The 15,965-nt window shown below is 36.5% G+C and overlaps 1 protein-coding gene across 1 annotated transcript in view; it reads right to left on the reverse strand.

Annotated features, from left to right (window-relative positions):
- Window positions 1–387: 387 nt before the first annotated feature.
- PHC3 (polyhomeotic homolog 3) overlaps window positions 388–15,965 on the reverse strand; it is a 33,450-nt gene continuing 17,872 nt past the window's right edge. Inside the window, exons 10-15 of the mRNA XM_013945194.2 lie at window positions 15,280–15,533; window positions 14,256–14,412; window positions 8,425–8,539; window positions 7,051–7,201; window positions 6,728–6,959; window positions 388–1,802 (exon numbers count right to left, since the gene is read on the reverse strand). Of these exons, the coding sequence (XP_013800648.2) occupies window positions 1,648–1,802; window positions 6,728–6,959; window positions 7,051–7,201; window positions 8,425–8,539; window positions 14,256–14,412; window positions 15,280–15,533 (1,064 nt within the window). The 3' untranslated portion in view covers window positions 388–1,647. The remainder of the gene's footprint in view (window positions 1,803–6,727; window positions 6,960–7,050; window positions 7,202–8,424; window positions 8,540–14,255; window positions 14,413–15,279; window positions 15,534–15,965) is intronic.

Below are 15,965 nucleotides of genomic sequence, written 5' to 3' on the forward strand. Positions count from 1 at the left end.
TTTCAGGAATAATTTAGGGGTCCCCTTGCATATCTCCCTATACAATCATATCTTATGCACTAATTTGCATAAAACACTTATTTGCAGACTCACATACACATATTTAATTTAAATATACATAGCAACTCTGTCAACACACACACGCTTCTTGCCCCATACAAAAGCTTGGGAATTCAGGGCTGTACCTACAGGGAGCAGAGCTGCAAAAGGAAGGGAACCGAAGGTAAAGAATATATCAACGCACATCCACACACAGGCGAGGGGGAAGCAACGGCTGGGAAGGCACTGCTGCCTCAGAGCCCAAGAAGCTTCTGAGAGTGTCAGTAACTTGGGGGACGAGTACCTTTTCTGCACCGGGGGGGGGGGGGGGGGGGTGAAGACAGATCGAGACACTGTCTACCCCCACCCCAAAGAAGAAAGCAAAGAAGTACCTGGGTCCGCACTGTCCAAGTGAAAACCTCCTGCCAGAGGCACGGAAGCAAGGCCCCTGGAGACTTCTCACAGGGTTGCCTGGCTGTGGCACTCCTCCGCCCACATGAGCTCCAGGCTCCCTCCACAGCAGTAGCAGTTTCTCTTTTGCTGAGCTTTGATGGGACCTCACTGAGCTCCTCATCATGCTCCTTCTTCCTCTGACAACTGCAACCCCAGCTCACACTAGCCAGTGGACAAGAGGTGCACTACAGTGACAGTTTGGAAAAGAACATGGTATGAAAAAGGTCTGGAAGAGAAAAACACTGAGCCGTGATAACCTTTCTCTCTGTCTCCAGTTCTCAGAGGTAGTCATGGCTGCAGTTTTCAACCCCTCACACCCAGGCATTTGGGAAGCTGAACCCTGAGTGTTCTCGCACCTTCTCAGGATCCACTCTGAACTCCCATTTGAGAACTGCTGGTCTAGTTTAACTAGCAGCATGCAAAACTAGAAACCTAACAACTTAATGCCCTCTTAGTGCATAGCAGCATACAAAGAGTGAAATAACATATGTGCTTCAGTTACCTCTGGCAGGAGTGCCATGCCATTGTATTTCAGTAGCCTGACAGCAAGGATTTTGATGAGACTCCTGAACGGTCTACAGTATTTCCAGACTTAAAAAAAAATACTACAGTGGCAGAGATGAGGATAAGCCTACACAAGAAAAAACGGCTGCCAACCTATCCCTTCAAACAGTTTGCTCAAGACTAAAAGAAACTCGGAGAGCACAACTAAATGCATAGCATTTTACTGTTATCAGTGCTTCCACAGGTTCTGTGGACACTTTTGTTATTTCAGTCCAAGAACTGCTGTATGTGTGGAAAAACTATCTTTCAGAATACAGCAACATAATTTAAAAGGTGTTTAGATTGGGGATGTTAAACTTGTACGATAAGTACATGTTGGGGAACATTTAACTTACCACAGCATATTTCACTTCATGTTTTTCCATGAACTCCCACTTTAACTCAAAGTATTATTCAAGCTTTACCATGAACTGTGGGAAACTACGGAGAACTACATGGTATAACCAGAGGAATATTTTTAAGTTTTTATGTGGGGTAAACTCCATATTTTTAAGAAAACATCACAGTAATACTCATGCCATGGTGAAGATGTTGGCATATTACTGTTGGTTCTGTCACAGAAAAACTGACGTTTAAACCTTCATGTTCCCCCTAGGATTCTTTCAATGAATTGATACGTGCACAGATTTTCAACGCAGGTCCAAGCTTAATATTCATTGCACTCATGAGGTGATCCTCCTTCAACAAGAGGAGAGCTTGTCCATCAATTTCTTGTGCTCTAAATTCATCTGCAATATCTTGACAACCTGCAAGGGAACAGAAAGAAAAATTAGTAGGTTAGAAACGTGCAGTGTTACACAATTCCCAATACTTGCACCTTCAGCTTGTGGAATCTATAATGTATGCAAGAGTTCAGTAATATGATGGGAACTTCTGAGATAATCTGAAAGTCATCTTCCCTACAGCCTCTAATAACACTGTAACTGTAGGAGAATTACTCATTGGAAATTTCAAGTCCTTGTGTAAACAACTTTCTCATTTAATTAAAAGGAACAATTGCCATGACCTCAAAATTGGAAGAGACCGGCAAAATACCACAGAAATAGCAGTCAAGTAAAAGCATCATTCATCTGGGTTCTTTTCAGCAATAAAAAATTGTGCATATTATGCATATGTGCATTGTTAGGTACAATTCAAAGAGAAAATTGACTTACCCACAATTTCCAAAAGCAGTTTTTTCCATCCATATATTACCAATATTGGGACAGATGCATAGAATTTTGAGTTTTGGGGTTTAGCAGAACTGTCTCAGTTCTAAGGCTGTATCAGTTATCTGAGTGAATATTCCACATACAGCAATAACTCACTTGACAAGCGCAACTTCAGACTGGTTGGATTTTTTTTTTTTTTAATGAGAAATTTTCCTGAACACTAATATTCTTGGAAAAACATGGTCTCAGATTGCTGAGGCTTACAATATAAGAAAGGAGGAAACTGCATGGGTCAGACTGTCCCAAGTTACTGAAGGCCCTTTCCACTGAAGAACACTGAGGGAAGGAGAAGGTCCCTCGAGAGAAGTTCTGTTAACCAGAAACGGTCAGTTATGCCTAGCTGTATGGCAGCTCTGTTATATGGACAAATATCTTCTAACAAGGCGAGTAAGAGCACTCATTATCAGTTGTTTATGTGAAGCTTCTTTAGCTTCATAGCCATGTGTTTCTTGTTTTTAATAGATTTGTGTTCTCAGCCCACTGGTCTCTCCTTCTGTCTTAGAGCCTTTTAGGCACATTTTCATTTGTGCTCCACCTTCCATTCCTGCTTTTAATTATTCCTCATTTAGGCTTATTTTCTTGACTTCGTATTTTTGTCTTTTCCCTTTTCTAAAAGTACAATATTACAGAGCTATTAAGACACTCTGAAGAACTCTTTTTCCACCTAGGATGAAATGAACTGAGTAATTCAATGTCCTCTTGAGAGCTCAGATTTAAATTCTATGAACAACAGATACCATCTAATTTCCTGATGGACATATAAATGTGTAAAAGACAAATAGAAAGGAACGTGTAAAAGACATAAATAGAAAGGAAATGTGGAGGGAATACTGACATCCAAATCTTAACTCATTTTGAATTATTACTATGTAGTGACAGTAACATTCAAGATTAGAAAAGGCTAGCACTTCACAAGGAATAAATCAACTTTTTCTTAATGGTTTGTTAAACAGACCTGGTGCAACAATTAGATGCTTCTTTATTAAAGAGAGGATAGGGCAAGATTAAAAGATAATGGAGTAATAATTCGAAAAGAGAAAAGTCTTGTAGAATTTCATGGTACCTCTGGTTTTACGCTAAATCTCTATAGTTTAGGCTACACTCAATAAGCTATACCCCCCAAAGTAAAATAGTTATTGTGCAGCTGCTGAGTGATTTTTAAATCAGTAAGGACTATTTGGTATAGCATTTAGAACAATGCAACTTTAATACCTGATAAATGCCCAGTTCTTGGGCATTATTTACTATAACAAGAAATAAGAGTGGTATCATTTGGGGAAAAAAAAAATCCGTTTGTCAAAAACCATATTTATACAGCCACTAAAACATCACGGAAACATTAAACTGTTTTAGTGCTTGCATGTATTCCATAACATTTACTTTTAGTATTTCTGGTACAGTGATGCATTAGTGTAGTCCAGCTACAAACTATAACACAATAAATATTAGGACATTCTTCAGGAGCCCAGACTTATCACAGAACACCCGCAATGGTACTGCCAATTCTGGCTACAAAGTGAAGATATTGCCGTCAAAAACATGAAAAAAAAATCTTAGATAACTGGCTCCTGTAGAAATAACCAGCCTTAATACCAACATAAATGTTCTTAATTATTTAAGATAAAATAAGAGCGATATAAAATAAGAGCGATATAAAATAAGAGCGATATAAAATAAGAGCGATATAAAATAAGAGCGATATAAAATAAGAGCGATATAAAATAAGAGCGATATAAAATAAGAGCGATATAAAATAAGAGCGATATAAAATAAGAGCGATATAAAATAAGAGCGATATAAAATAAGAGCGATATAAAATAAGAGCGATATAAAATAAGAGCGATATAAAATAAGAGCGATATAAAATAAGAGCGATATAAAATAAGAGCGATATAAAATAAGAGCGATATAAAATAAGAGCGATATAAAATAAGAGCGATATAAAATAAGAGCGATATAAAATAAGAGCGATATAAAATAAGAGCGATATAAAATAAGAGCGATATAAAATAAGAGCGATATAAAATAAGAGCGATATAAAATAAGAGCGATATAAAATAAGAGCGATATAAAATAAGAGCGATATAAAATAAGAGCGATATAAAATAAGAGCGATATAAAATAAGAGCGATATAAAATAAGAGCGATATAAAATAAGAGCGATATAAAATAAGAGCGATATATAATTCCACAAGTCAAGTACTAAGTAAGTATTTCTGTGAAAAGTATCACTATACGTCCAACCTGAGATCTGACCACGGCAATTATCACACCACTGCATTTACAAAGGATCAGACAGATCCAGAGATTTTTTTACATTTAAAAACAAAAGCAGTCCTATTAAAATATATTACTGGTTGGAGGTGGTTTGGTTTTTTTTGGGGGGGGGTGGGGAGTGTTAAAACAAGATTGGTTATATGAAGCATTCTGATGCAACTTTTGCTAAAAACAAAAAAGCAAACAAAAAACAACAAAAAAGCCTTTCAGAGTCATTTTGAAAAAGCAAAAGATGGAAGCTGAATGTGTTTCAAATCCCTCATCCGAGCACATTTGCGTATTCTGAAATGCTTTCGCAATTAGTTGTTGTGCAATAACTTGGCAAAAAAGAAGGGGGGTGTTGGAAAGCATTAATTTTGCAACTGATGAAAGAGAGAAGGAAGAGTTTTGTTTTCCCTGGTCTCTGCGGATTGCATCAAACACATTTTACATGCATATTTTACAAACAGCATGACAAAAATAATTTATCTTTCTTATTGCTTGTATTATTCAACTTCGACAGCATATGAAAAAGTATTTTTTCAAGTGTGGCTTGAGAATATATTGAACATAAGAAAAGCCCTAATTATCCTAAAATATGAACATAGCTATGTAATAGTATAAATTCTGACATGTTGTAGATATCATTTAAATTTTGATTTTTTGTAATATCTGAGAAACTAGGCCTTAATGTGGAATGGAATGAGTAATTGTAATAAATTTGCACTGAACACAGAAAAATATAAAGTCTGCTTAAATTTGGAGATTAACTTGTTTATAGAATAAATATGAAAAACAGATCCAGCAGCTGGTGAAATATTCTACAAGTAATGGTTTCTAAACAGAAACCACATTTTAAGAATAATATTCTTGTTTTCAAACTGGCAAATGAATCAGCAAGCAATATGCTTTAAAAAGGCATATTTCTATTTGTATTTCTATGGTACTTCAAGGTTTCTAGGACAGGAACTATCTTTTATTCTTTTACAGAATCTAGGATCAGGGAGTTACTGAGTTAACTGGAGCCTCAAATCTATAAAAGTTAAGATGCAGAAACTTGAAAGAGCAGATCTTAAACCTAAGGAGCTTTGTTTAATAGACATCACCAAAAGTTTCCAGAAGTCAATAAAGTAGCTTAATTGCAATTTATAAATCATCAGAAGAAAGGTACTTCAAGGATGACTTTTGTTGATTTAAGGCATCCCTAACTCAATTCCTTGTCTTACCCACTCTGTAAAAGATTAATTGGCACAAACATGCATATGACTTGGCAATGAAGATATATTCTTACAGGATTTTAGCTTAATGGGCTATATAAAAAAAAGGTTTATCACTGCTATAAATTCCAGAAAAAGTAGAAAATCAGTAACAAACTTAACCTGTGAGTCACACGTGAGTGACGTGGTTAAGCAACGAAAATTCTTGTATGACTGCTATTATGGAGACCTGCCTTGTCACCTGTAGAGGTTACAGTATCTGATCAGATAGAATGGCATCCGTGGGAAAGGGGAGGAAAGTGAAACTTTAAAGCTTACGAAAGTTAGGAAACGACAGGCAAATAAATGTCAAATAATCTGAAGATTATATACAGATAGCTATGAACACTGAGCTAAAGAAAAGGTATATAAATAAAGAGAAACAAGATTTTTTTTGAGAACAGATTGAGATATTACATTTCCTGCGTCTTCATGAGTATTCAGAAGCTATATGCAGAAGTTTTCTGTATTTCAGGTAGTGCGCAAAGCTACGCAAACCAAAGTTTAGCTTTATAGAAGAAACTGGCATATTCTTTATAAGTGTCATTTATATCATGAAAGGTCTTTCATCAATTGTATAAAGGGAATGAACTCCTTTCTTGCTTTTTCTATTGAATAAGAAGCAAGTAAGGAGGGAAGAGAATAAAAGTGTAAAAGGGAGGAAGTGTGTCTGATCTCTCTACTGACCTCTTGAGAGAAATCAGACTGAAGGGAAGAACACCTTTAGTCTCCATCAGCTGGGGTGCAACAGCAGAAATGGGACTAGTTCTATCGACATGAGATTTGTGCTGAAGGAACAAGCAAGAGGAAACAAATCATATTTCAGTCTCTGCCACCAACTAATGAGTACACTAGTGCTGTTACCACACCACCTTTTCATCACAGTGATACTAAAAAGCAGGGAGCTCTACTGTTGCAAAAGCAGAACAAACTATTCACATTACATACCAGGCAAAGAACGTATAAAGGCCCAGACTTCATCAACGGTCCACACGGACGGGTCGGTTTGCACCACTGGTAGCAAGTCAATGCTCTCTGGCATTTTCCTGATTCTTAGCTCCCTAAGTTCACGTTCTCTCTCTCTTTCACTTTGCCTTCGCAGACGGGTGGTCATGGCGGCTGGAACAGCATCTTCGTGAGAAGCCATATCTTCTTCTGCAGATGGATAAGTAATTGGAAGCTGGAAAATGTAGTACAAATACACTACAGTATTATACTTTATTTGTAATTCCCCAAACAACGCCATAGTTCTAAGCAAATATTCCACAGACCTGTCTAAGAAAGTGATCTCGTGACGCCCCATCAGGGCCACTCGGTCGACGCCCGCGTCGCCCAAGGCTTTGGCTATCTGATTTCCGATTCCAGCGACTGGTCTTGTCTGATGTAAACAGCCCAAATTTCTTAGTGCAACTAAGGCTGTGTCTAAGGAAGTAAGGTATGTTCAGTAATGCATTAATACTTGTTTGGACAAATTCAATCAACTTAGCAATAAAATTACATTGTTGTCTACAGAATTGTTGCCTAAAGACATCAGGTGTCACAGAAATACAAGAAAGAAAGGTATCTCCAAGGCCATTTATTCTTACCCTTTGCCTTGATGCAAGATCAAGTACATCTAGATCATCCCTGGAAGATGCCTGTCTTTCCTGTTCTTAAAAATGTCCCATGATTGAAACACCATTGTGTTTTATCACATATTCCAATCCAGCTTCTCTAAAGCATCCTCTAAAAGCCTAAAATCGTATTACATCTTTTGCTTCCATTTTCCTCTGCCTGGCTGATACCCAGTCAAAGGAGGATGGAGGCAAAGGAGCCGATTTCCCTCTTAAGATTATTTCACTAGTAGCGTCCCAACAAGTACAAAGTAAAACACACTTCCACTACTTAAAATGTGAATGTCTCACATTGGGGACCAAAAGAGGAGCAGACATGAGAAAGGTGGTTTCAAGGCACACTGATGCAGAGAAGAACTAAGTAGTGATTAGAAAGGGGAAACTACTCCCCATACAAGAAAATTTCTAAAACATCTGGGATGTCAACCATACAGGAACAAATGGCAGCTTTGGAAAACACTAATTATGCATGCTCATAAATTTTTCTATTTTACTCTATGCAAATAATGAATTTTTATACTATGTTACTAAAAACACCTACAGGCCTTTTTAGTCTATGCACCATTTCATCCATGCCAAGATAATTCAGTGCTTTTTCCAGCATAGCACAAAACTGTAGGAAAGCCCATCTAGCCTAGTATTTTTTCCTCTAACAACGTCCAACAGCAGGGAGAAGAGAATATGAATATGACAGATAAAGCGATTTGTGGTCCAGGGACATCTGAGCCAAAGATGGTTTCCAAACACTGAGTGACTCTTTATGGATTTCTCCTACGATCCCAGCCTCCCCACAAGCCCAACCACATCAACAGCCCCCTCGGTGAAGAGCTCCACAACTGCAGTTCCTAGGAAGAACTAATTCCTTTTGTTTGACTTCCTGAAGTGTATCAAATTCCACAATAGTCGCCTGTACCTATAGATTCTGGAAAAGACGATCTCATTTTTCACTGTTTACTTATTTTTCAATACCAGATACTATTTAGGTGCTATTCTATTAACCAGGCAGTGATAAACAATAACAAGGCAGAGTACCTTTTGGCACAGGATGTGGAGCAGAACCGTTTTGACCGTAAAAACTTATCAGAATATCCCATTTTTCCACAAAATTCACACTTCAGAAGATCATTTTCAATTTCATCTAGTCCCTCTAAAGAAAGGAGCGAGACATAAAGAAGTCAGTCTCAGCGACAAACAAAATGACATTCAAATTTCTCATCTCTTAAGGAAGCAGGCGGAAGATTTTCAAACACATTTACTGAAAAGATTTGAGTAAAGAGAAAATTATGCCAAACCAAGCAAGTCATAAATTTCACTTTTATATATACAAGACTTTGAGCAGACTGAAGTTTCAATTAAATTATTTAACCAGTTTAGCCAGCTTTTTTGTTAAATTTCCAACTATCCAGAGCAAGTATGCCCTCAAACATAGTAAAAAGTTTTTAAAATCTGTAATGATGTGACATATTAAGCTAGTAAAATGCTTTCTTTGAATAAGCCACAACTACAACAAAAAGGAGGACTTCTTGAAGCAAATAAGACATTGAATCTCATCTATGGATAAGAGAATTGGAGGCCAACATTTCAAATAAATACTTTTCTAAACCATATACATCCTACTCAATGCGGTTCTTCGAAATATAAGGCTGCAGTAAAATTTACTGCGTTAAATTCTCCCTTTTCACATTTACTTGAAGCAGCTAAAAATTTGGTCAAATCCTTGTCGGACTCATTTGATTACCTTTGCACTCTGACAGGTGCTTGCACTAAGCAGAATTCTTGTCTCAAAATACAATTCATATATTATTCTAAAAATCTTACTGTATACATTTCATCAGCAGAACTGATAGTGCAAACTACCTGTATGTGATTCTGTAGTGCTAGTTACAAAGGCTGTGATCAAAGTCCCTCAGGCTTAAGTCTTTTTCAGTACAATGTTTTGATCAGGCCATGTAACATATTTTCCAAATTTCACACACACAAAGGCATCATAACAGGTCTGCAACTGGTATTACAGTATACATGCTATCAACCTTTTCCTTCCACTCCTTCTCTTAAGAATGCAAATCCCCCTCTTGCCCTTTCCCCCATTTTTTTTTTTTTTTCTTATACTCATATGTGCCTAGGAAGTTATCAAATCTGCATCTTGCTGGGACCAGAAAGGATGTGGATTTCTAAGTATTTATCCCAGAGAAGTAATTCTCTCTCCCTTGTAATAAAAGCAGATCTAGTTGTGGTACCTTCACCAGCTTCACTTGCAGGAAATATCCTATTCATTCAGAACAGAAACAAAATAGTTTGAGTCCATCCTACATTAACTTTGCATAGGCACCTTAAACTCCAGCTGGAAAACCGCAGAAATCAATGCAGCTGTTTGAAAGCTTGTCAGATGCTATTTATCCATGACACAACCTTTAGCTAGCAAGCAGTTCTAGTCACCACTTGGTCCTAAAACAGCCACAAAGTACAGCTCTCTGCAAAGCACATCATAATACTTTAGTGTTGATGTGATTAAAAAAAACCACAAGACAATGAGGACTTGCACTGAAGAGAAAAGATCATGCTCTTCCATCCACACCAGCTGCAAAAACACTTTCCTTGACCTGATATTCCAAAATTGATCCAATAAAATCACACAATTTTTGACATCTGTCACAAGCAGATCCAGAGGAATAATTTACAACATTTACCAACTCTTCTAGTTAGTTCCTGTTAACAACTAATACTACTTTGCTCTTATACCTCTTTCAAATTAGATTCAGATTATAGAAAGCAGTTTGGTGCACTGAATTTGATACCTTCAAGCAACTAAGCTTTCACTGAAAAAAGAGCATCTGTTCTTGCTCTGTTTATTATGTGAATTATTATTATGTGTTCCAAGAAATATTTTCAGACTAAACACTGCTGACTCACAAACAATTGTGAAAGCACTTAAGAAAGTACTGATCTTAAAGTTGATTAAAGTTGACTTTTAAAAACTTTATAAACAAAATCTAGTTTAACTCATTACTCCCTCATGCATGCAAGAAAGGAAAGGATTACAGCATCTGATCAGTTTACAGTCTACTGTTACAGATTGTTTTTACAACATTTGTGAGACGAGGAGGTATTCTTCCTACTCCCTGTGAGGAAGAACCTAAACACCTGCTGACAGAGAAACACCAATGAAAGAAAAAGTAGAAAAGCCCAGAGGAATGCACTACAAGGCAACAAGATAAGCATACATGTCACATGCTGAATGTCTACACCTTCTTCAGGAAGTGTTTGATGTAGGTAGAACATGGCTTGTACGTAGTTCAGAAGAATATCACCACCTCTGCAAAACAACTTAACTTTCGGCATGGAAAAAATTATCCCTGTGAGCTATCTGTGAAATACATTATCTGGAGTGAAACTGGCACAAACTGAAATGTAACATTTTTGTCTTCATTCCCATAAGTAAAAAGAACTGTGTGCCACATGGCTACAACCATGGACAAAATACATTTGTTTAAAAATTCACAGGACTAAACAAACATATATTTCTCCCACGTTTCTAGTTTTCCTGTACTTTGCCTCTTGCTATTCGTCTTCTATATTCACATTTTTGATTTCATATAATCAGTTGCAAAAATTGCAAACTAGCTTTTTGTTTTAAACTCCATTGAGCTCTGACACTAGCTAATGTAAATGCAGGTATCAAAGTTTAATTTGAAAGTGTACGACTAAGAAATTGTAAAATGCAGTTTCAGTGATATTATCTCATGAAACTGCTCATGAACACTAACTGTTGTACTGTTAAGGTGACAAATAAAAGCGCTAATGCAAAATTAATAAAGCTGAAAATGCAGGAAAGGTTATTTGAATAGCATCTCCGATGTATCAGGATCCAAGGATATAACTGAAGTCAACAAATCCTCAGGCAGTGTCAGACTGAAAATTACCATGTGGCAAGTCTCCAACTTCGTAAGCTGGTATCACACATGAAAAAAACTGGGAATGGGAAACATATCAGATCTTGTCAATTTTGGAACTGAAGCTAAGCAAATACTAGAGATGCATCCTTCAAAGAAATGTCTTCCTATAATATCAAAAAAACACCCTCATCTGATATTCAAACTAGATCACACAACACAGAAAAATGGGACAACATAAACAGTGAAGCAAAAATTGACACTAAAGCCTTTTCTTTTACATTAGGTGTTTCTATCTTATACACAGAATGTATATCCTGTTTTACAATGAGAAAAACTCCTTCGTTTGACTTCTGTGTAGATGCCTCTCGATGCTGGATGTCTCCTAGCTCATCTAATGAGTAGCTGCAAATTGCGTACCTGGATCAAACACCAGCTGTCAGGAGCAATAACTACAAACAAAAATGTGAATGTTTGAATAACTCTGTAAAACAACAGACAAGCTGGTGAGATCTACTGAGAAACGACAGTGCACTGTTGATGCTGAAAGGATCTTAGGGAATGCTATTAAAAATAAAACTGAACTCAGATCCACTGAAACAAGCACAAAAAAAGGCCAGAATAACTACTCCATCAGAGCTGCATATATTCTAAAAGATGCACCAGAAGGCAATAAATTTCTTTCTTTTCAAATATGCTGGAAAACCCAAATACATTAACAAATATTCAGAAAGCTGTGCTGTTGATTAAGAAATCAGGAAGTGCGGTTTACTATGCACAGTCATGAGCTAAGAGATTCACAAGTCTTACTTCACATGTGTAGAAAAGTAGTATAAAGTAGCATAAAAGCAAAGTAGTATAAAAATGGATTTTTTACAAAGCTGTAAAATAATAAAAAAAGTCAAACAAGTCATAAAATTTACCTTTTTTTTTTTTTTTTTTTTTAAGCCTCTTGTGCCTGATGCTTTCATGTCATTGCTCTTCCCTCTGGAAGAACTAGTTAAATGGAAACTCTCAATGGGAAACTATACTACCACTTCCAGCTACAGAGAACCTGTATAGCAATAACAGCAATTTTTAATTAAATAAAGTTTAGAGAACTTCAGGTCATACTACAGCTCTCTGCTATTAATATGCCAGATGCTTTCTCAGAGGAAAAGCTAGGGCCTGGCCTTATGAAGCTGGCTGCCACGCCTCCGTGAAGCTTTGTGAGGAACATGGTATGGGGCCTCTGGTTTGGATTTAAAAAATAATAATAATATTAAAAAAAAAATCACACAATAGTCTACTGAAGAATAATTTTAAAATTGAATTCTAAAAACTCTGTTTCTTCATTTTTCTTTTTAAATATGTAAACAACTTAATTACAACACAATTAAAAGAAAGCTATAGTTACAAAGGAAAGCATCTGAAGTATCGTACATTGCCTAAACTGAGGTTGCTACTGAAAAATGCAGAAGGGCTCTGGACTGTACTGAGACATATTAGTAAATGCAACCACACAATCAGCCATGATCTAGGAAATCCTGTTTTGTGTTTTATTTTCAGACACTTGTTTCCATGAATTCTGACTTCTTTGCACAGATGCTGCCTCAATATTCAGGAGAACTGCAACCCATCAATATTTCCTTTCAGCGACATATTTCCAAGTTAAGCCAGCTATTACTAAAATCAGTGCTACAAGTAGTAACGTAGCCTTCATTGAAGCATCAAGATACTTATCACCTGACCTGTAAAGTAAATCAGCCTTAAACAAAAATCCAACAGCATTTACTTAACTTCACTATCAACACATACTCTTCTTGAATTCAGAATGCTTTGGAAACCGAGCTTTTTATCCTCGATCTGTAATCCTTGACTTGTAAGCAGTAACAGAAGTCAGTCTTTAAAGTAAAAAATAATGTATCAAAATTTAGTAATCTAAAAGATTGAATTTTGAGCTAATTTTCTCACTAAGATGCACAATGAAACAAGGAACTTTCCTACCGCACTTCAACAGCATTCACCAAGACAGAAACCACAGTAACTAGCAAATTGTCACTGGTGTGGCTATCTTGAAAGTCCTTATGGGAAAAGATCAGAAAAGGAATATTATGGATATTTTAACTAAGTGACAATTCATAATGCTTGTAGTGGGAAGACAAACTAACAGCATATAAATAACTGAAGCCCAGTATAGTGACACTTCTTACTGCTCAGGACACTGTCCCAAATCTGTTTCTTTTCCAAGCCACTACCCCAATGCAGACCTTCAGCCTCATTTTGTGTATGAGGGTCACTGTTACTGCCACTGCTGCTGCATTTGCCTCTTGCTACCCTGCTCACTACAGTTTTGATATGAAAGAGGGAAAGGAATTATTGTAAAAGAGATATAAAGTAAGAGTTACAGTAAGAACTTTAAGATAAATTGAAACGGATCACCAAAAACAGCTGCTGTGTGACCTCTCAAGCTGTGGAACAGAAAAATCCAGAGGTGGCACAAAAATTCTAGACTTTAAAATCTTGACTGAATTTATGCAAAAAGTTGAGTTACAGAATAGCCTGTTTTTTTTCTGGGCAAAGCCAAGTTTAATTTCCATCTCATAATATTAATGCGGGCACCTACATTTGGGCTTGAACAATGATAATGGTGTAACACATCCAAAATACTTGATTGCTGGGTTCTAACAAATCCATGATTATGACTATGTGAGATACTGCATGAGGAACTCTATTGAAGACATTTTTAGCTAATGAGCTGGGCTAAAAAGCACTTTATTCTAAGGAAGACAAGTGCATAGTTTCTTGATATTTGTGTGCATCTACAGCAATTGCTGTTATTAGTGTAGTTAGCTACAAACATTTGAAAATAATTTCTATTTGAGATAGCAGAAAGAGAACTGGAGATAGATTCCACTTGTACAGACAGGATGGGATTCTGTAACATATACAGAACTGAAGGGAAGAATAGATATTTAAACAAAAACTACAAACCTTCTGCAATCATATCTTCTATCTCAGTGTCCGATGAGTTGTCTGCATGTTTTGTATTCTGCAAGTCTGATTCAACACACATAACACTCATGATTTGACCCTCCACTAGCAATCTTTTTTCTGCAGGCTGTTCTACCAGCAAAGATGAACGACTTACCTATTACAATAAAAGCAAAGCAACAATGATTAACTGAACAATTAATAATAGAAAATAATACTTACTATTCATCAGCTGTAACTGAACCCAACATCACAGTTTCCATTCTTTATCAACAAACTGTTATGATAGTGCCAAAGGTGCAGATGTATTTTCCTCAAACAAATACAAGGACATGTTCCTACTTTGAAAAGCTTGCAATCAAAATTACATTTAACAAATGAAGAACCACATTAAATATAGAGAAATGAAGGAACAGGAAAATGAGATATATATTAAATTAGTAAGGCAGAAAATACCACCCTTTAAAAAAAAAAAAAAAGAGGCTCACAGGTTTTCAACTGGCCATTTGCAGATTTTAAATTTTCAACAGTGTAATTCTTACCAGATAAAATACTAATCACACCACTCTCAGCAAGGGGCCTTCCAGTGCTTTAAGTACAATGTTTTAACATGAAAGCAGTACCAGTACTAAAAGATTCATGTCAGAGGTTTAAATTAAGATATTACTGAGGTATCTAGGAGACAGACAAACAGAAAACAAACCTATCTCAAATGTTAGACTAAAATCATTTCTTTGTAGCTATCTCCAGATAATCTGTGTTCAACTGTGTCTCTGTTTTCATTTAGTACCTTTCCATCCAGTGACACTGGCAAGCCAAACAGCAGCATGAATTCCTGCTGTGTACATAAGACAACAAGACACAAGCATACTGAAGTACTTCAAGAAACAAGCTACCAATCAGGGAAAAAAGTTCAACCGCAAGGTTTGAAAAATTATTCAAGGTTTAAAGACCTAAATAGGTGGTAGCCACAAATGTTTTAAAAATTATTAGTAAAAAAATTTATAGCAATTTTTAAACTTACAGGGAATGGCTCCAACCCCTCCTGAATCACAAAGCCCTCAATAACATGGGTCAGGATCTGTGGTTTAACAATAGCCTGTGGAGGCTTATTTTCTAGGCTAGGAATGCTATTGGGCATTGATGTGCTGTTGCTCCTTGTTGTCGCTGCTGGAAGCAGAAGAGGTGGTGGTGGAATAGAGGCATGCGAAGGGTCAGATGGAGATTTAATTACTGAAGCACTGACTGACGATGTCACTGAAGGTAGTCCCACATGTTCTGAAAGAAATAACAAAATATTTTATTTCAGTATTCTAGAAAGAAGAAATGATAAACACCTCCAGTTCTGCATCCGTGATCCTCCTAAAGAAGGTTTTTCCTCTATCATTTATAGACTTTACCTTCAAAACAAGATGATTTGCCTTGACAGAATATTCCACAGACAAATCATTCTCATGTTTACATCATTTCCCTTTACTCAGTACCTAACTGCAACCATCGTTGACCATAACAAAGGTAAAACCAAAACAAAACAAAACACACTTCTATAGCCTTTAATTACCTATCCAGATCACAACATCCATGAGTCAAGAACAGAAATCAGTATTTTCAAACACAGGATTCTCAGAGCTGGATAGCTGAAGTATTTCTAAGGAGAAATTTCTAAGTATTTCTTTTTTCAGAGATACTTTGCAGCCTCAATAACCTTTA

Source organism: Apteryx mantelli, chromosome 9 (genome assembly GCF_036417845.1).
Source record: "Apteryx mantelli isolate bAptMan1 chromosome 9, bAptMan1.hap1, whole genome shotgun sequence".
Classification (NCBI taxonomy): domain Eukaryota; kingdom Metazoa; phylum Chordata; class Aves; order Apterygiformes; family Apterygidae; genus Apteryx; species Apteryx mantelli.